This window comes from Tamandua tetradactyla, chromosome 2 (assembly GCF_023851605.1).
Source record: "Tamandua tetradactyla isolate mTamTet1 chromosome 2, mTamTet1.pri, whole genome shotgun sequence".
In the NCBI taxonomy this organism is placed as follows: domain Eukaryota; kingdom Metazoa; phylum Chordata; class Mammalia; order Pilosa; family Myrmecophagidae; genus Tamandua; species Tamandua tetradactyla.
In genome coordinates, this window is record NC_135328.1 from 184783597 (window position 1) to 184805145 (window position 21549).

Consider the following 21549-nt stretch of genomic DNA (forward strand, 5'->3'; position numbering starts at 1 on the left):
ATAATCATGGAAATTTCATTCTAGTGATTGGTTTGGAGTAGATATGCCATACTTCTAAAAAAGATCTTAATAATAAAAGGAGACATAAGAAGAGATTGTTTCCCTTCTGCTGGAAGTTTTCACATCTAATTCTGATACTAGATTATAGCTTCTAACCCTGAGGGGCAGGAGCCTGAAGATGGCAATGTACAGGATGGGAAAATCAGTGATGGGTACAAACTGCTCAACTTGTTCATTCTGGTCCTATTCTCTAATGGGACTTTGTATCACCTGTGATAATAGCTGTTTCTTATTTATTCTTAGCATTGCCTGTTACTTAGACCTGAAGGCATTCCAGTTAACAGAGAGGAATAATATATAATGAATATAATGAATAAATGAATATAATGATGGCTGTTTGCATCAGCCTTGGTTCTGGTGGAAAACATAATTTCATTCCAACTAAGATTTTAATGGCAAACTTATTAGACATGGATAGGCCAGAAACAAGGGATATTGAAGCACCCAGCGATCAGCATCAGCAGGAAGACAGTACCATTCTTAGGCCTACAGGAACAAAGGATAGAAACAGTGTTATCAGAGCCACTGTGAACTGCATCATGGAGGAAGGGTCACCTACCAGGAGACAGCATCACTACCAAATTAGTGGTGACAAATTGCTGGTGCCTCCCTTGGAAAAAATCTAAACAGATGTCATCTGCTGGGGAGTCCAAGTAAGCACAAAGAAAAGTGGAGAGAGGGTCTCAGTGGACCAATGGAAAATAAGCAACACACTGTTTTTATCCTGTAAATTCCTATGCAACAGGCTAAGTATTAGAAATCATTCTACTGTTTAAAAGTTAAGTGTTTCTACTTTACTGTGCTTTTGTATTAGTATAAGTAAATTACTATTGGAACTTGGCACTGTGGCAGGTGTATCTCTCCTTTGACATGTATGGAGCAGACATGATATTAAATTGAATTATTCCTATATCTCCCTGTGGTACTTCTTGTTATACATGGTGTGAGATAAGCAATTAACTTTCCAATCTTCTAGATAAATAGCCAGTTGTCCCTGAAAAGAAAAAAAAAAGAACCATAACATAAATTATGGGAATGAAGGGCACAACAGAAGAAATTAAAAATATACTGAGGCATATAACAGAATATGTGACGAGGCAGAAAAAAGAATCAGTGAACCAGAAGATATAATTGAAATCTTAAAATCAGAAGAAAAGGTAGAGAAAAGAATGGAAAAATTGAGCAGGGTCTCAAAGATCTGAATGACAGCATGAAGCACACAAACATACATGTCACAGGTATCCCAGAAGAGGAGAAAGGGGAAGAAAGAATATATGAGGAAATAGTGGCTGAAAACTTCCCAACTCTTATGAAAGATATATATGTACAAGAAGTGCAACATACTCCAAACAGAATAAATCTTAATAGACCTACTCTGAGACACATGCTAATGAGAATGTCAAATGCCAACGATAAAGAGAGAATTCTGAAAGCAGTAAAAGAAAAGAGATTCATTACACACAAGGGAACTGCAGTAAGACTAAGTGCGCTTTTTCATCAGAAACGTTGGCGGCTTGGAGGTAGTGATAATGATATATTTAAGGTACTGGAAGGGAAAAATAGCCAGCCAAGAATTCTTTATCTGGAAAACTGTCCTTCAAAAATGAGGAAGGCAATAAATCCCAGAGTGATTTGGACAATGAATAAAGAAGTATTTGCAAAGTCCCCTTGGGGGAATGGGGAGAAAGGAGGAAATATTCAACTTCCCCATTTGGAGAATTTCTGATATTCTCATAAGCAGTGATAAGCCCTCGATCTTGGGGTTCTCCCCTATGAAACTTATTTCTGCAAAGGAAAGGCTAAGTCTACTTAAAATTAGGCCTAAAAGCCACCCCCAGAGAAATTCTTTTCTTGCTCACATGTGGCCTGTCTCTCTTTAAGCTGACTTGGCAAGTGAACTCACTGCCCTCCCCCTACATGGGACATGACTCCCAGGGGGTTAAATCTCCCTGGCAATATGGGACAGAAATCCCAGGATGAGCTGGGACAACAAGGGATTGAGAAAAACTTCTTGATCAAAAGGGGGAAGAGAGAAATGAGAAAAAATAAAGTGTCAGTGGCTAAGAGATTTCAGAGTCGAGAGGTTATCCTGGAGGTTATTCTTACGCATTACATATGTTATATATATAGATAGATCCCTTTTTAGTTTTTGGTGCATTGAAATGCCTAGAGGAAAGTACCTGAAACTGTAGAGCTGTGTTCAAGTAGCCTTGTTTCTTGAAGATGATTGGATAATGATATAGCTTTTTTTTTGTTTGTTTGTTTTTTGTTTTTTTTTTTAGGGAGGAAAGGAAGGAAAGACAGAGAAGGAAGGAAGGATGGGAGGAAGAAAGGGAAACATCTTTAAACATTTTCTTGTTTTATTATATTTTGTTTGTTTGTTTGTTTTTTTTTTACATGGGCTGGGGCCGGGAATCGAACCGGGGTCCTCCGGCATGGCAGGCAAGCACTCTTGCCCGCTGAGCCACCGCGGCCCGCCCAATGATATAGCTTTTACAATGTGACTGTGTGATTGTGAAAACCTTGTGTCTGATGCTTCTATGGAAAAACGAGTAAAAAATATGGATAAAAAATAAACACATAATAGAGGGAACAAAGGTTCAAATAGATTGAATAGGTGGAAATACTAGTGTTCAATGAGACGGAGGGGTAAGGGGTATGTATATTAAGAGTTTTTTTCCTTTTTCTGGAGTGATACAAATGTTCAAAAAAATTATCATGGTGATGAATGCACAACTATGTGATGATACTGTGAGCCACTGATTGTACATCGTGTATGAAATGCATGTTTAAAATGTTTGTATGCTTGTATCTTAAGTTTTAGCAATAAAAATATTTTTTAAAAAAATTAGGGAGAGTTTAAAATATTTGCAGATAAACAGAAACTGTGAGAGTTCTTCAACAAGAGAGCAGACTTATAAGAAATATTAAAGGGAGTTCTGCAGGCTGAAATTAAAACACAGGAGAGAGAGGATGCAGAAGTAGTTCAGTGGTTAGAATGCCCGCCTTTTATGTGGGAGACCCGGGTTCAATTCCCGGACCATGCACCTCCCAAAAAAACGGACAGGAGAGAGAGGCTTGGAGTAGAGTGTAGAAATGACAATCACCAGTAAGAATAAAAGGGTAAAAAAAGATACGATATGACATATAAAAACCAAAGGATAAATGGCTGAAGTAAGTACTATCTTTATATTAATAACATTAAAAGTTAAAGGATTAAAAAGAAAATGCACAAAAAAAGGAAAAAAATAAAAATAAAAAAGATTTTTTAAAAGTTAATGGATTAAACGTCCCATCAAAAGGCAAAGATTGGCAGTATGGATAAAAAAAAAACCATATGATCCATCTATAAGCTGTCTAAAAGACAGTCTCCTTAAGCCTAAAGACACAAATAGGATGACACAAAGTGAAAGAACTGAACAAGATATTCCACACAAACAGTTACCAAAAAAAAAAAAAAAGAGCTGGGTGTTTATACAAATATCAGACAAAATAGAACCTCAAATGCAAAACCGTTATAAGAGACAAAGAACACTATATATTAATAAAAGGGGCAATCCCACCAAGCAGAAATAAAAATTATAAATATTTCTGCAGCTAATCAGGTGCCCCAAACTACATATGGCAAACACTGACAAAACCGAAGGGAGAAATACATCTCTACAATAATAGTTGGAGACTTCAGTGTACCACCCTCATCAATAGATAGAACATCTAGACTGAGGATCAACAAGAAAATAGAGAACTTGAATAATATAAATGAACTAGACCTAATAGACATATATGGTACACTGTGCCCTAAAACAGCAGGATATACATTTTTCTCAAGTATTCATGGAACATTTTCCAGGATAGACTACACGTTGAGTTACAAAACAAGTCTCAATACATTTAAAAAGACTGAAATTATACAAAGCACTTTCTCTGACCATTATGGAATGAAGCTGGAGATCAATAACAGAGAACTAGAAAATACACATATATATGGAAGGTAAACAACACATTCAAACAATCAATGGGACAAAGAAGATATTATAAGAGAAATGAGTAAGCATCTCAAGACGAATGAAAACAAGAACACATCATATCAAAACTCATGGGATACAGTCACTGATTGTACACCATGTATGAACTATGTGTGTGATGATTTGTCAATAAAAATATCTTAAAAAAACAACTTATGGGATGCAGTGAAGGTAGTACTGAGAAGGGAATTTATAGCCTTAAATGCCCACATTAAAAAAAAAAAACAAGGATAGAGTAAAATGAAAGACCTAACTGCACACCTGAAGGAACTAGAAAAAGAACAGCAAACTAATCCCAAGGTAAGCAAAAGGAAGCAAATAACAAAGATTATAGCAGGAAAAAAATGAAATTGAGAATAAAAATAGAATTAACAAAAGCAAAAATTGGTCCTTTGGGAGGCTCAATAAAATTGGCCAACACTTAGCTAGACTGTCAAAGAAAAAAAAAGATGATTCAAATAAAAATTGTATGAGCTCACTGACCTGAACTAATCATAATACGCAAACTCATGGAATTAGAATCTGCGATATAGGTTTTCAGGGGATATACTGAGGGTAGAGAATGGGGAGCTGATATGTAACTTTCTATTTAGATTGATTGTAAATGTCTGGAAATGGATGGTGGTGATGGTAGCACATTATCGTGAGTATAATTAGCAATGCTAAATTACGTATGTGAATGTGGTTGAAGAGTGAAGTTTTGGGTCATGTAAGTTGCTAGAAGGAAAGGTAGAAGATAAAACGTGGGACTGTATAACACAGTGAATCCTGTTATGGACACTGGACTGAAGTTAATGATACAAGTACACAAATGTTCTTTCGTGAATTATAACAAATGTACGGCACTAATACAAGGTGTTGATAAAAGGGTGGTATATGGGAAAAAATAAACCTAAGGTAAACTATGGACTATAGTTAATATTACTATTTAAATATTCTTCCATCAATTTTAACAAAAGTACCACACTAATGCACAGTGTCAACAACAGGAAGATAAAAGTGAATGCTCTATTTTTTACATGATTTTTCTGTAAATTTGCGAGTTCTCTAATTAGATAATAATAATAGCAAGAACAAAAATAACAGGAAATATTTCACAGGACTGTGCATTGGGTGTTTTAAATGAGGTAACCCATGTAAATACCTTCACACAGCGCCTAGAACATAGAATCTGTTAAATGCTGGCTTCTACTGTTAAAAAAAAATAGTACACATAAAAAAAGTGCTATCATCAGCTGTAACAAATGTTCCAAACCAATGCAAGGTGTTGGCTGAGGGATGTGTACAGGAATACTGTATTTTATGCATGTTCTGTAAACTTCTCTAATAAAAATTTTTCAAATAAAAAAATTTTAATGCAATTTCAAATTTCTGGGGGCGAGAGATCTAAAAACCAACAACAATAATGAAAATATCACCACCACCTAATGTTGGTAGGGATGAAGTGAAACACGAACTCTTATGCGATGCTGGGAAAGACAGTTTAAAGAGGTACAACTTCTGGAAAGTTGGCAAAAGTACGAAGAAACAAATACTGAAACTCTCTGACCTCAATAATACCATATCTGGGAATACCTATCTTAAGAAAATAATCCAAAATATTGAAACAGTTACATGCACCAAGAAATTCACTTCAGAATTATTTATGCTAAAGGTAACTTAAAAAACAATCTATATGCCACAGAAGTGGAATAGTAAAATACACTGTGATTTAGCCACTCACTGAAAGATAATGCAACAATTAAAAATTATGAAAACCAAATAAGTAACAAGGAAATACACAATATGTCTAAGTAGAAAAAAAAGCAGAAGACAGTCTATGTGTCCCCAAAAACTACTGAATAAAAGACAAAAAGAAGGAACATGCCAAGATGACAATCATTTAGTGAAGATGGTAAGATTATGCATGTATTTTCCTTTTATTTTTCATATTTTCTGTAATTTTATAATCACAAAGAACACATGCAGCTACATATGTTTCATTTTACCACAGAATACATTATTTGCCTTTCAAAGTAAACTTATTAAAATTTTCAATGTTGAAGTTAAAAATGTTTTATCTGTCCATGAAAAAAAGGATATTCTTCTATTAGCAAAGCCAGTTTATTTTCCATTTGTATTAAATGTTTTTGCTTACCAAGTATTAATTCTTGGTATAAAAAATCTGCACAAAAATATTTTTAAAAATCTAAGAACATCAAATAAAAATTCTGAAATAGCCTTTTTGTAAATAGGATGTGTTTCCTTCCTAATTAACTAAAATATCCAGTAAACAAAATAGTCTTATCTTCATGAGTAGGGCCCATCAGCAATTTAATAATGAAAGACTACCTAAAGGACTCTATCTGTATTTATACAGCATCTTTTGGACTACCTCATACCCTTTTCTGGACCCATTTGATTTCATATCTTCAGGTACAATGAACAGAGCTAGGCAGACAGACCACAGTTCTCTACAAACAGTAGGAAATGTGTGTTTTGGTTCCAAACCCTTTTGATGATACTACCCAAATCATAGTGTACACTGAGTTAGTTCCTTTTTGGAACAGTTGTAACTTCCCTTTTCTGGATGATGAAGAGATTGAGTCATTCATACTAAATTGAGGAAGAATTCTTTTTGTCTAACATATGTATTATCTTGCACTTACCTACAGTGAAACCCATCTATCATTTAATGCCCCTTTTCAAGCAACCTCAAAAGATCAATCTGGAGTTGACTCCAATTAGCTTGATTTTTCACTGCCCAGAAAGGCCAGAAGCCCCTGAGAACTCAGGAATTTCACTGGCTAGTATATCCTCCATTAAGATAGGTAGGGAGGTGGTAAGTAGAAAAATGATAGATAGATATAGATACAGATATAGATATATAGACAAGACTTTTACTAGACCTGGAGACTGCATACTCTATGTACTTCAGTGACTGGAGAAGTAGTCAGTTATTCCTAAGAGAATTTACTGTAGAATATTTTCAAAGGCTTTTTAGTAGTCTAAACAGTTATATTTGTTTGTTCTCCTTTAGCTGTCATTAGAAAGGCATATTTCCTTCTTCTAGAAACCATGTTTTATTCCTTCTGGGCATTATACTTGTTCACCTTACATACACTATATTTCAGATTTCCATATGCCTAGAATAGAAAGTGTACATGGCATCTGGTGATCCCCCTCTGAAACCCTTGTCAAGAACAAAGGTTCCATCGGCAATCAGTCCACCTACATATTGGTTTTTGGCAGGTAATGCTGAAAATATACTTTGGTCAAACTGAAGAAACTCTGGTAATCTAACTGTGTCTAATTTTGTTGGCATCATTTATAGGAAAAACTACATGTATATATGTATGTATATATATACATATACACACATACTCTATATAGAGACACATATAAACATATATACATAGTCTATTAGATCTAGTATGCCCAATATGTCTATTTCAAGAAATAATTTGAAACTGGGAATCACTAACATCTTGTAAAGATCAAGCAAAGAATTCACTCATACTCGTTTCTGAAGCAAATTTAATTCCATGATACCTCATGCTCTTGATTCAATAACTGATCCCTTTCGACTTTTGCAGTTTTTAAATGATGACTTTGAAGTACATTGGTAGATATTTTACAAATTGTTTCCTGGCCTGATTTATAAAGAAAATATTTATTATAAACAAAACTTGAAAGATTTACAACCAACCCTAAAAGCATTGATGTCCACACTTCGGTCCATGTATTTCTTCTTCTCATATTTATCTCGGATAAATCCCTCAACAGCTCTACAAAAACCTTATTAAGGATGAATTAAACAAGTTATGCCAATAGCATGAGTATGAAAGGTCAATTTGTATCCCACAGAGTTTTGTTCTCCTCCCTCCTTCCTGCCTGTTTCCCCCATATGGCTTCTGTCTCTTCATACAAAGTTTCTCTGACCACAACTTTGAAGTGCCTCTTTCACAGTTACTGCAGGGAATCACTATTTCCCATGATTCTCCTTCAAAGTGATGACAACAGCAAATGGGATTAATCTTCACATTGTTATCTGGAGGTGGCTGTGGCTGTAGTAGAATACAGGGAAAGCAATAATAAACTTTTTCAAAGCCCCTAGATCAGTGGTTCTCAAACAGAAGTACCGAAGTGTCACTTAAAAATATCAACTCTTGGGTGGCGCAATAGTGGCTCAGTGGCAGAATTCTCACCTGCCACGCTGGAGACCCGGGTTCGCTTCCTGGTGACTGCCCATGTAAAAAACAAACAAAACTCTTGTGCCTGACTGCAAGATTCTGATCAGTAGGTCTTTTGCAGGGCCTCCAAATCTGCATTTTAACCGGTTCATCCTGCATCCACCAAGACAAACTACCAATTGCATTCTGAAAAACACTGCCTTACAGGGTTTGATTTTGTGTGCTGGATGCTATCTCCTGTTGTGGGAGTAGGGGAAGAAAGTTACTGATAAACCAGTCAACAACTGTGAATTCTTTCAGAGAGGACATAAAAAGGTGATAAAAATGGGAATGGCAGTTTTGCTGACAGCTAGGGTTCAAAAGAGCACAGTAAGCTATTCCTTCTATCAAACAATAGTTTCAGAGATCCAAAAACTATTTGATATGACACGTTATGAAAAATTTTCCCAGTGAAACCACTGCAGTCTTAATTTCTGAATGAGTTGATTCCCTGTGTGACACAACATGACACTTGTGACATTAGGAAGAATACATGAATACATGTCCTTTTTTGTGTGTCATGGTTGCAAGAGAGTAAAAGCAAGGTCTTTGAGATGTCCTAGTCAGATCTTTTGCCTCGGGTTTCGTGTAACCCTCCCCAAACACCAAAATACCACTCAGCCTCCAGCTCAGTTTATATTGCTCCAGAAAAGATACGGGTCTATCTGAGGTCTCCGGAAGGTCTCAGGAAGATAAGCTTCATAAAGTCGGTTTGCCTTTCCATTCCCCATCTCTTGCATGCACTGAAACCAAAGAAAATGTGGAAACACAGAATGTCAGATCAGGAAAGAACTGAAAAAATCCTCACCCAGTTCCATCATTTTACAGTTGGAGAACCAACCCAGAGAGTCGCCAAACCCAAGATGTAAACCCAGGCATTTTGATTTTCAATCCATGACTCTCTCTATTCTCCTAGAAGTTCTCATCATTTGCCTTACAGCTGTTTTTTATTGGGTTTTGTTTTTTCTCTCTGAGTCCCTTGTCTGAAGGTCTGCCACCCAAGGTACATTTAATTCCAGATTTCATTTGGAAATCAAAGACACATAATTACCAATCAAAATGTCTAATAATCAGTGTTACAATTTTGAGTTTGTTATTAATTAACTATTTAACTTCATTGCCAATAAATGTATGTTTTCCAATAGACTTTTGAGATGTAGTAGAGCCTTAACACTAGTGAAGGATAAATCTCAGGATCTTTTAAAATCTTCAAACTCTCCAATACCTCCATGACATGGATACAGTAAAGTAGAAATGAAATGCAACCCACCTTTTTAGACCTTTAATGAATCTGTAGAGTACAGTAATTTCTAAAGCCATTCTCTGGCTAACAATGGCCTCTTACTTCCACCACCAATATTAGTCATTGGCTTTCTTGAGGGTTCCTTCCTCTCCTCCCACCACCCCAAAAAAAGAAAGTTGTTTGTTTGTTTTTTACATCACTTTAAAGAGTATCAGTATAGGAACTGAATAGAGAACAAATGCAATTACAACAAGGTTCGATCTTCAGCCAGCTGGACCCACTCACTAACTTAAGTGACTCATTCCCAACCTATCAACCTAACAATGAGCAAAATATGTATATTCATTTTAGCAATGAAGTATTATTATAAGTCTATGTTTTGGGCTTTTGCTTTTAGTGATACTATAAAACTACAAATATTAGATATGCAAATACTAAGTGTCATAGAAAATAATCCAAAGATCCCCCTTAATACTTTAATGAACCCATGGGGACCTAGACCATATATGGCTAAATATAGGTCAAATAACTCATATCGCAAACAAGAAAGATTTAAAAGTTCTGTATTAAAGTATGAGAATCTGATGTAAATTTTAACAACTAAACTTTCTTTTATCTTCACCTTTGTCCCCAGTTTGGGTGAAATTCATCTGGAACTACTTTTACATAGAAATATGGGAGCAGCTGACACGTTCTTGGATTGTGCAAGTACCTGAATCTGTTCTTGAGTCCACTGGTCAAGGTTAACTGATTTTACTCTGGATATGTGCACCCCCAGATTCCTGTGGATTCCGGCGCATCGAATGCAGATGAAGACACCAATGTTCCAGGAAGCCCATCTTGGTCCTGTGAAGGTCAGGCACAGGGCAATAAAGTACAAATGTGTTAGTCAGGGTTCTCTAGAGAAACAGAGCCAACAGGACAGATCTGTAAATAAGTGATTTATGAAGGTGTCTCACACAACCTTGGGAAAGGAAGAGCCAAAAATCTGTAGGGCAGGCTGTGGGGCAGGGAGTTCTGATGAAGTGTGTGGATGAACTCCACAGGAGAGGTTCGCTGGCTGAAGGAACTTTGAAAGAGTCTCTCTTCTTCCGTAAAAAGCCTTCATCTGATTGTATTATCTCATTGGTGGAAGGCATGGCTTAGCTGATCTCAGATGTAATCAGCCACAGATGCAATCAACTGATTGATGATATAATCAGCAGGCCACAGAATATCCTTGCAGCAATGGTCAGGCCAGTGCTTGCCTGACCAGACAACTGGGCACGATCATTTGGCCAAGTTGATACCAGAACCCAACCATCACAATTGGTTTTGTTTATTCTTTTTTTTTTTAAGTTTAGTTTTAATGTTTTAAAGTATACAATGCAGTGGATTTTAGTATATTCACACAGCTGTCCAGTTATCACCACTATCTAATTTCAGAACATTTGCATCACCCCAAAAAGAAACTGTGTACACATGAGCGGGCACTTCTCATATCTTCCCAACCCTCCTAGCCCCTGGCAGCATGAGATTACTATATCTATCGATTTGATGATTTGGGCCTTTTCATATAAATGGAATCAAATAATATGCAGGCTTTTATGTCACAAGCACCTTCTTACAGTGTGTTATGAGTATTGAAACCCAGATGTTATAATACTCTATTACTTACCTTATAAAGAAAAATCCCAGAAGAACAGAGCTATGTCACATCGTATTTATTCTAGTACCTTACAGAAACACTCCACCCCCAAGAAACTTTTCAATGATGGTGACCTGGATTCAGTTTTCCTACTAGGAAAAAAGATACAGACATGCCATGCCAGCCCAAGGCACAACCTGAAATTTAAAACTTCATCCTCCCTTACTCCTCCCTTCAAGCCTATAAAATATGCATCCATTTAACTTAAAAAGGATCCTTTTCCCTTGGCCTAAGTCCCTACTTTAACCAATTACAGAATTATCTTGATTCAAGATTTCCGAACAATAAAGATGCCCATTGCAATAAAAAAGAAATCTCAGATCTAAGTATTTTAATTAAAAAAAAAATGTTACCAGATCTCCCATCTCCTGCTACCAGCCTTACTCACCCTAATAATCACTCTGGAATATTATCAAACTCCTCTTCATAATAATTTTAAGAGGAAAAAATAACTTTTATATGACACCTGCCAAAGACTTACAGAAAAATCAGAAACATTTTCTTCTCTAGCATTTTACTAAGCAGAAATTTACCATATAAAATAAACATGGTGTCAGAGTTAAAGGTTGCAAGAAAGAGATGAAAAGACTTTTTCCAGAGAAATAAACAAGAGCTGTGTTTAGAATAGCTCCAGCTTTATAGGACAAAGACAATTATCTGGTTAGCTTGCAAGTTTTGACAGTAGTTTTAAAGAAGATATATTAGAATCACATGATAGAAAATTATTTGTAAAAATTTGGTTCCACAATTATTAGAAACGAGAATGCAGTTTTCTGACAAAGATACCAATCTTATACTATGGGAAATACTACAAAGAACTCTCAAATCCTCATTGTTACCACCAGGTGGTGATCTCTGCCTGAAACTATATCCCAATGCCTTTCTGTTACTGTTTTGTTAGAATCAGATTTATCTTAGAAATGACCTTCGGTCTCTTCAAATCCCTAGATGGACTTACACAGTAGGTCTGCCATACACCTAATAAACACACACGATGCACATTAATTTTTGGGTGGTGGGGAGTTTTACAAACGCAAAATGAAAAACCTAAACAGATGTGAATGAACTTTCTTAGAGTGCCTTATGATGTTTTTTAAGTTACAGTCTTCATAAAGGAATTCTGATAAGATTTAAGTTATAAGGGATTAAAAATAGGATTAAAAGACAATATTTCATGTTTCTTTACCATTTTCTTCTATTCTAGATTCTAGAATCAAGAACTCATAAAAAGATAAGTTAAAATATATTTGCTTGCTAACAAAATCCAAGCCAAAATGCAAATTAGGAGCTAGTTGTGGAGCCCTGCCCCAATCAAGATGGCAGAGTAAGATGCTCCAGAGTTCTGTTCCCCATAGTAGCTTTGAACAACCACCAAGAACTGGCAGAAACATCTCTCTCAAAGCTCTAGACAACAGGGATTGCAGTTACAGGGCAAGCGCCAAATCAAGAAAAAGACTACTTAAAGCAGTAGGATTGAAGAGCTGGCCCCTCCCCCAAAGCTTAGCCTACACTCCCAGAGCAGGTCCTTGATCCTCTTGATCCCTGAAAGGAGCACAGCAACCCTTGTGTACACACTGGGAGCATATGTATCTGCTCTATGGTGGTGGCCTGAGGGCCCTGATGTTCCAGAACCTGCCCTGTATGTAGAAGGCAGTTCAAGGAGCTCTCTACAGTACACTGTGGGAGAGCAGTCAGTAATGCTGCCTGGGGCAGGAATTCCTGGGTGAAGAACACACTGTGTAGTGCCTGCAGCTGTGAGGAAACTGCTTCCTTTTCCTGGGGAAGAGGGGACATTCATAACTGTGTAAATGGGGGAATCCCTTAGGGCAACACGCACACACACAGAGATGTCCAGGACGAGACATTCAACCAGAAGGGATCGGAGAGGCCCCTAAGCCTTGGCCTGGAGTTATTCTCAAACTCATTGCATGGATAAATCCTGAAGGAGAGTACATGCAAAGATTGGGAAAGGTGTTTTCTTTTTTTTCCTTCTTATGCTGCTACTGCTTCTTTTTTTGTTGGCTCCTGGCATTCAGGGAAAGCTCTGCCAGAATATTAGTTGGATATAAGCTTAAGGAACAGAGGCCTCTGAATCTAAATTCCAGCAATTACACACTAAAAGATGAAAATGTCTAGTTTTCAACGTAAGATTACAATATATACCCAAAAAAAAGCGAGCAAAGGACAAGATTAAAGCATTAGAAACCATCAATAAGGAGGATCAAACATGGGACATATCAAAGACTTCTAAAAAAGAAGAAAAAAAAAAAAGAGGTCCTAAATATACTCAAAGAGCTAAAGGAAAATATGAATAAAGATCTAAAGGAAATCAGGAAGTTTACAGATGAACACAAAGAAACTATCAATAGAAGGATGGAAATTATGAAAAAGAATCAGAGTTGAAGAAAACAGTAACAGAAATTTTAAATTCCCTAAAGGGGTTCTTTAGCAGATTGGAGCTGACAGAAAAAACAATGAGGGAATTTGAAGATAAGATCATTGAAATCATTCAGTCTGAGAAGTTCAAAGAAGAAAAGTAAACAGAGCCTGAGAAACCTATGGGACAACATTAAGCACACCGTATAGACACGTGGGAGTCCCAGAAGGAGAAGAAAAAAGAAAGGGGCAGAGAGAACAGTCAAAGAAATAATGGCTGAAGACTTCCCAGATTTATGGGAAGTCTTGAATATATACATACAAGATGCTTAACACACTCCAAAAAGATAAACCCAAATAGATGTACAGCATGGCATATTATAATAAAACTGCCAAATGCCAAAGATAAATTATTCTGAAAGCCACAGAGAGAAGCAATATGTCACAGTCAAGGGAGCCTTAATAATACTACATCTAATTCCTCACAAGAAATTATGGAGGCGAGAAGGTAGTGAAATGACATACTTAAAGTGTAAAAGCAAAATAATGCCAACCAAGAATTCTATATTCAGCATAACTATTTTTAAAAAATGAAGTGAGATTAAGACATTGCCACACAAACAAAAGCTAAGGAAGTCCATCACTACTAACTAGACCTACAAAAGATGCTAAAGAGAGCTCTTTAAGGTTGGAAGGAAAAGGCACTAGACAACAGATCAAAGCTACAAGAAGAAATAAAGATGTCCAGTGGGTAACAACATGGGTAACATAAATGTCAACTTACTGTATTTTTGTTTTTATAATTTCACTTTTTTTAACTCCATATAGGATCTAAAAGGCAACTGCATAAAATGTAATAATAAATCAGTGGGTTTGGGCTCATAATATATAAATATGTAATTTGTAACAAGAAAGGTGAAGGAAAGGAGGGGTATAGGTACATAATTTGTGTATATTTTTGAAATTGGTATCAAAGCAAATGAGATTTTTATAGATTTGGGATATTAAGTTTAAGCCCTGTAGTAACTAGAAAGAAAATATCGGAAAAGATGCACGCTCACAGAGACAGAAATTAGTGTATAGGTTGCCAGGGACCAGGGAGAGGGAAAATGGGGAGCTAATGCATAATGGATGCAGAGTTTCTGGGAAGATAGGAAAGTTCTAATAATGGATAGTGTGGTGAGGGTACTGCAATATCGTGAATGTGATTAATCCTATTGAATGGTATGCTTGGGAATGGTTGAGAAAGGAAAATTTGTGTTGTAAACATATATTCCGAGAATTAAAAAAGAAAGAAAGACTAACCAAAGAGACTGACAATTTAAATGCAATACATACTCCTGGCTGGGATCTAGTAAAGGAGGAAAAAAGGCTCAAAGGGATATTATTAGGCCATAAGAAAAAACTGGAATACAGACTATAAACTTTATTTGAATATTAACTTTCTTGGATTTGATAACTACACTTAAGGTGGTTAGACAAGTGAATATCCATTTTCTTAGGAAATGTACATGGTGACATTAATGTTCAAGAAGCATGATATATATAACCTACATTCATGTTCAGAAAAAGGACTGACAGAGAGACAGATAGTTATATAGATAGAATGATACGGCAAATGTGACAAAATGTTAAGATTGGTGGATTGGAGTTGTCTGTATATGGTTCGCATTATTTTTATAACTATTCTGTAAGTTTGTAAGTATTTCACAATGAAAAGCTAAAAAAAAGATGTTGGCTGTGGAATGTTGCCCTTTTTGCTTCCTGGACCTAAGTCCAGAAAAGGCAATTCCAAATTATCTAAACCACTATCACAACTCTGGAGTTTCACTGGATCCCATTTCAGAATATTTAAGGTTTTGTTGCCTCTGAAAAATATAAGACTATGATCTGATTATCTGATTACTGGAGCCACCGGCAAGGACTCAGTGCAGGAAAAGTGACAACATACTCTCTCTAAGCCCAACTCTGTAAGTAAAATCATTGCCCTGCCCCCTACCTGGGACATGACACCCAGGGGTGAAAGTCTCCCTGGAGGCATGGAAGATGAGTCCCAGGGATGAGTCCAGCCCTGGCACCGTGGGATCAACAATGCCATCCTGACCAAAAGGGGGAAAAGAAGTATAACTAATAAAGTATCAGTGGCTGAGAGAGTTCAAATAGAGTCAAGAGGCTACTCTGGAGGTCACTCTTACGCAAGCTTCAGTTAGACGTTGCTACCTATCATAACTTGCCAACCTCCAACCAAAACCATTCTAGCCAATCCTAAGAAACACCTAGGGCAATTTATAAGATTCCCCAAAGGTTCCATGCACTAGGGTAACTTTCCAGAAATCTGCAACTTCCAGATGGGTCCCTGGACCAGGTAAGTCCTGAAACATAGAGGGTTCAGCCTCTCCAGAACATCAGCTAGTTCCATCTCCTTATCCCATATTACTGACAGCCCCTTCCAACATGAAAAAGCTAGAATGGCCATAGCCCAAATACCCCTAAAGAGTGGGGTAGAAAAATCAAAGGTGATGGTAGAGTTATACAGAGAAGATAGGGTTTAACAAATGAATATGAATCACTAAATTGATATTTCTTTCAGTCTCCAGTATCTTAGAGAAGCTAGAAGTAAAAACCTAAAATTGTGAAATTGTACCCCACACCAAACTCTGAAATCTGTTCTACAACTAATTGTGTGGTGCTTTGAAATTTATTGCTTTTTTGCATATATATATGTTATTTTTCACAAAAAAGAAAAAATTGTTGATTGCGATGATAAAAAAAAATTTATTCCTTCTAGCTGCCTATATTCTGGAGCAACTAGAAGGAAAAATAGAGATGATGGTATGGTAGGCCATGATAAACTCTGGGATCTGTCCTGTAACTACTTGTTGAAGAGTGCTTTTGAAAACTATTGTTTTTTTCTTTCTTTGCTTTCTATATATGTTATACCACACAATTTAAAAAGTTAAAAAGAAAAATAGGCAACAATTTTTCATGGAAAAACCAGAGGGATTTTCCTCTTTCCTCATCTGACATCCCTCTTCCATCTTTTCCTGGTACAACAGTGACAGTACTATCTAAGATATTTAGTCTCCTTTAGGTTTAAGCTACTGGGTTTATTAGTCAATGACCTTATTCTCTAGAAAAGATTCTGAAATTGAAGAAAAGAAAAGAGACAAAGCTTACTTTTATGGCTGAAATGTGGGCAAATGATAGAATTATTAGAAGTACAGGCTTTGGAGCCAGAAAAGATTTAGATTTGAATGCCGGCTCCATCAGTGATTAACTGTGTGACCTCCAGCGAGCTGCTTAAACTTCCTAAGCCTCAGTTTTCTAATTTATAAAAATGTGCACAATAATATCTACCTCAGAGTGCCTAGAACATAGAGGGACAGTAACAAATGAGAGCTACATATAAGAACATGGTATAGAATGAGATTTCCAGAAACCATTTCTCATTCATCTCCACTGGTAAGGGCCAATTAATTAAATCACACATATACCAAGACTCTAAGCAACAATGTTTTTATTTAGACAGGAATATGAGTTCTGGTCCTAAATTGCAGAATCTAAATTGACTGAATATAAGAAGAAATCTACCCTGGACCCAATTTGAAAGTCTTCTAGAAAACACGAAATTTTTATCTCCCTCAAAATACTCCGTGAAAAGGCAATATCTGCACTCCTCCCTGTCCCCTTCTCTGCTATACATTCCCACCCTGCTCTTATGCTCACAGATAACCCCCTACACAGACAAAGGAAGTAGTCCCAAACCTGTTAGCTTGAGTGGCAAATACTTGAATTCCACAGTACCTGAATCTGGTATTGCTGCGCCAAGGCCAGCCTATTTTAACCTGGTATATTTTGCAAAGATAAGCCAATTGTTCAATATACATTGGTCATGTCAACCAAGGAGAAAATATAAAAGACACTATTTGAAACTGAAAATGGAAAGAGATTCTAGGAGGCAATATTCCGAACAATGAAAGCAAAGAGAGCGACAAACGATATAAACTGGTAATGTGAGGCACAAGAATAAGGTGACAGCTAAGTGAACATAATCAGCAGCAACCGAAGAGTGAGCTCAGGTAGCATTATCACAATATTAAATTAACATATAATCACTCTGCAATAGGAATCAGTGAAAATGGAGAATGCATATGGATTTGGTTGATTAGTCAAGAAACTGACTGTTGTGGGTACCAGCCAGTATAAGGGAAATCTGGGTTTACATTGATTGCATGTGTTTTGACAATTCTCTCTACAGCTTCCACATTTGTAAAATGGAAAGCATATAGATAATCTCCTACTTACACTCAACTTCTAGACAGCTTCTACTTACTACTACCCTGCTGCAAATTTCCTTTTCTGCTAAAATTGCCCCCCACCCCGCAACAGAGCTGCCAGGCTTAGAAGGGCTCTGGGCTTGAGGACTCAGCAAAGAGAAGTGGAGCTTCAGATGGCTTGAAGCTACTATTACAAGAATGATAGCTCCTTTAAAAATTAAATACATTTTGTGGGTCGATACCTGCCTTATAGAATTGAACAATAAACAACACTGATAAGTTGAAGGCTAAATGAATTGAAGTCTAACCTATACTTAGACTTGCTAACATCTTGGAGCTGTTGAAAAACTCTTCAATGGGAAGAGTGAGGGTAAGGGGAGAAAACTCTTCTATCTTATATCCAAGCCCTGTTGAATCTACTTTGGAAACTTTTCCAGAATTCATCCATCTCTACCCTGGACGTGCTCAAATCTCACCTATAAGCATTTATTCTTTCAACATTATTTATTATCTACTATTTGCCCAGCACTCTGCCAGCTAAGTACCGGGGATACAAAGGCACAGACAATAAAGATGAGAATTCCTGCCTCAAGGAGCTGACAGAATTATTAATTGTTCTCCATACTCCCACCAGAATGATCTTTCTAAAGTACAAATCTGTACCTTCCATGTCATCTTATATGTAGAGATGAAAATGTAAAGTGGTGCAAATGTTCTGAAGGGCATATTCCAAACTGAGTTCTTGATCTCGTGCCACAAAACCTGCTATTCCTCCATTCTTCTCCATCCTGGTAAATTACACCCCCATCTTTCCTACTGCTTCAGTCAGAAATTTCTGCATCATCTTTGACACCTCTCTCTTCTTCGCCCCCATATCCAGACAATCACCAAGATCAAAATATCTCTCAGATTGATCTTTCTTCTTGACATCTATATCACCATTTTTCTAACCCAAAGTCATCAGAATCCTTTTTGAACTAGTGCAATAACCTCCAAATATCTCTCCATTTATACTTTTACCTTCTCTTTTCCCCTCAACCCCCAACCAAAACCATTCTCCACAAAACAGGCAGCTTAAAGAATAAAAGAGCTCTTAAAGAAGAAACGTGACCTCGTCATGATCCTCCCATGGAGAGCCTCCTTCTATTACTGCTGGAATAAGGAACAAAGTACACAACATGGTCGCTAAGGCTTTTTATGCTCTGGCTCATGCCTACTTCTCCAGCCTCAACACCTGCGACCCCAGTCTTCTTTCATTTCCTCTGGGCACCAACATGTTCCTTCCTCAGGGCTTTGGTACATGTTGATCCCACTACAGAAAAAGCTCTTCCTCCTACCATCAGCCACTCAGAACCTGGCAATCTCCTAAACATCACAAGGGTCTCAGCTGAAATGTTTCTTCTTCCAAGGAACCTTCCCTTGCCTGCTCCTACCCCCAATCTAAACCAGTTTATAATCTCTCTTCCAACATTGCTTTGGTTTTTACATTTTATTATGGAAAAGTTCAAACATACAAAAAGTAGAGAGTATAATAAACCACCAGCTTCAGCAATTATTAACTCCTGGCTAATCTTGTTTCAGTTACACTCCCACCTCTTTTCCTTATTCTTGGATTATTTTTTAATGGTTAGAATTGTTTAAATTTGGCAGAATTGCTTAGGTTTAGTTTTAAGGAAACTTTAAATTATATTTATTGATTTTCAGGATTTGTTATAAAAATTTTTTATCAAACTCCAGAGTATGTAAGAAACACTGGGCTCAAAACATTTGATATTTATTATCTAGAGTCAGGATCCAGGATTTTTGGCTTTTATGGTTGTTATACTTAGAACTAATATATGTCCCCTATTCAAGCCAGTCACTAAAACTGTATTGAAAATTTTAACTTTTCACAAATATGGTTCATACCATTATAATGGAAATTTAAAAATAATACTATACTGGTTACTGAAAAGTGAAATCTATATTGTTTTCAGAGCTTGGAAAAACAACTAAGATTGAACAGTAAAGCCTTTATCAGCAGTAAGCAACTGAGAACTGGAAGATTTTAGCAGCATAAACAGGTACAAATCCTCTGCAAATGGAAGTAAAACGTCTTCAACAAAATCTTAAAGTATTTAAAAACAAAATAAGAAAAGCTGTGAAGTACTGTTTCCCAAAATATTGGAGCTATTTTATGCCTATTAGATCTTTAAATTATTTAACTTTATGAACATACTTCACAAATTTTCTTCCCTATCATTTAAACAGAGATATGAATTATTAGAATGAGTTAAACAGCATGACGAATGTGTACTGTATTCAGACAAATCAAAGCTCAGATAGTAACAAGTATTCTTATCATTTTTATTTCATTGCATAAAGTAATATTATTGCATAAAGTTATATTTTGTTAACATTTTAGTGTAATTCAAAATAAGTTTCTGAATTTGAAAATCAACTTATAATATTTAAACAAGTAAATTTTAATGGCGCAAAATTTATTTTGAAGTCTTACTTGCAAATATCCTTGCAAAACTGCTTTTTTTTAAATTTTGAAATAATCTCAAGCATACAGGAAAGTTACAAAAACAATAGAAAATATAGAGAAAATGCCAATATCCCCTATCCAGATACCCAAGTTTACCAATTTTTAACATTTTGCCACATTTGTTATATCATGCTTGCTTTCTACCTTCCTACATGTCATCTCTCTATTTTCTAAGTATTTGGGATTAAGTTGCATACATCATGCTCCTCTAACACTTAATACTTCTATGTATATTTCTTAAGAATAAATATATTCACTTATATAACCAAATTAGGTATAGACATCAAGTTCATGAAATTTAACATTGACATAAAGCATAGAAATATATAAAGTGTAAATTTCAATTTTTCAATTGCCCCAGTAATGTCCTTCTCTCCTCCATTATTAGAACAGTATCATCTATTGCATTTGTCATTGTCTCTTTTGTCTCTCTCTTTTAAAAAAAACTGTGGTAACATATATACAACATAAAACTTCCTTCCCAACTACTCCCAAGCATACAATTCAGTGATATTAATCATATCCACAATGTTGGGCTACTAGTACCACCATCTATTATCAAAACTTTTCTGTTATCCCAAACAGAAACTCTGTATCCATTATGCATTTACTCCCTATTCCCCTGCCCCCTGGTAAACTGTACTCTACTTTCCATCTCAATGAATTTGCATATTCTAATTATTTAATGTAAGTGGGCTCATACAATATTTGCCCTTTTGCGCCTGGCTTATTTCACTCAACATGATGCCTTCAAGGTTTATCCATGTAATGGCATGTATCAGAAATTTCATTCCTTTTTATGGCTGAATAATATTCCATTGTGTGTGTGTGTGTGTGTGTGTGTGTGTCTGTGTATGGGTGTGGGAGTGTGTATGTTTGTGCACATTTCGTTTATCCATTCATCTTCAACCCTGGGTTATTTTGAAGCAAAGTGCAAGCATCATACCATTTCATCTGCATATGCTTCAGTATATATCTCCAACACATAAGGCCTTTCTTCAGGTCATAAACTTTCATTGTACCCTCCTCTTATCACATTTTGTAATTATGTTTATTTGTGTGATTGTTTAACATCTGCCTTTCTTACTATAAACTAAGTGCCATACGAGCAGAAACTAGATCCATGTCATTAATTATCAT

The 21549-nt window shown here is 36.2% G+C and overlaps 1 protein-coding gene across 3 annotated transcripts in view; it reads right to left on the reverse strand.

Annotated features, from left to right (window-relative positions):
- SMAP2 (small ArfGAP2) overlaps positions 1-21549 on the reverse strand; it is a 69590-nt gene that overhangs the window by 17732 nt on the left and 30309 nt on the right. For all 3 annotated transcript variants that reach the window (XM_077150131.1, XM_077150132.1, XM_077150133.1), the window contains exons 2-4: positions 10252-10385; positions 8954-9039; positions 7774-7852 (exon numbers count right to left, since the gene is read on the reverse strand). In XM_077150131.1, the coding sequence (XP_077006246.1) occupies positions 7774-7852; positions 8954-9039; positions 10252-10385 (299 nt within the window). The remainder of the gene's footprint in view (positions 1-7773; positions 7853-8953; positions 9040-10251; positions 10386-21549) is intronic.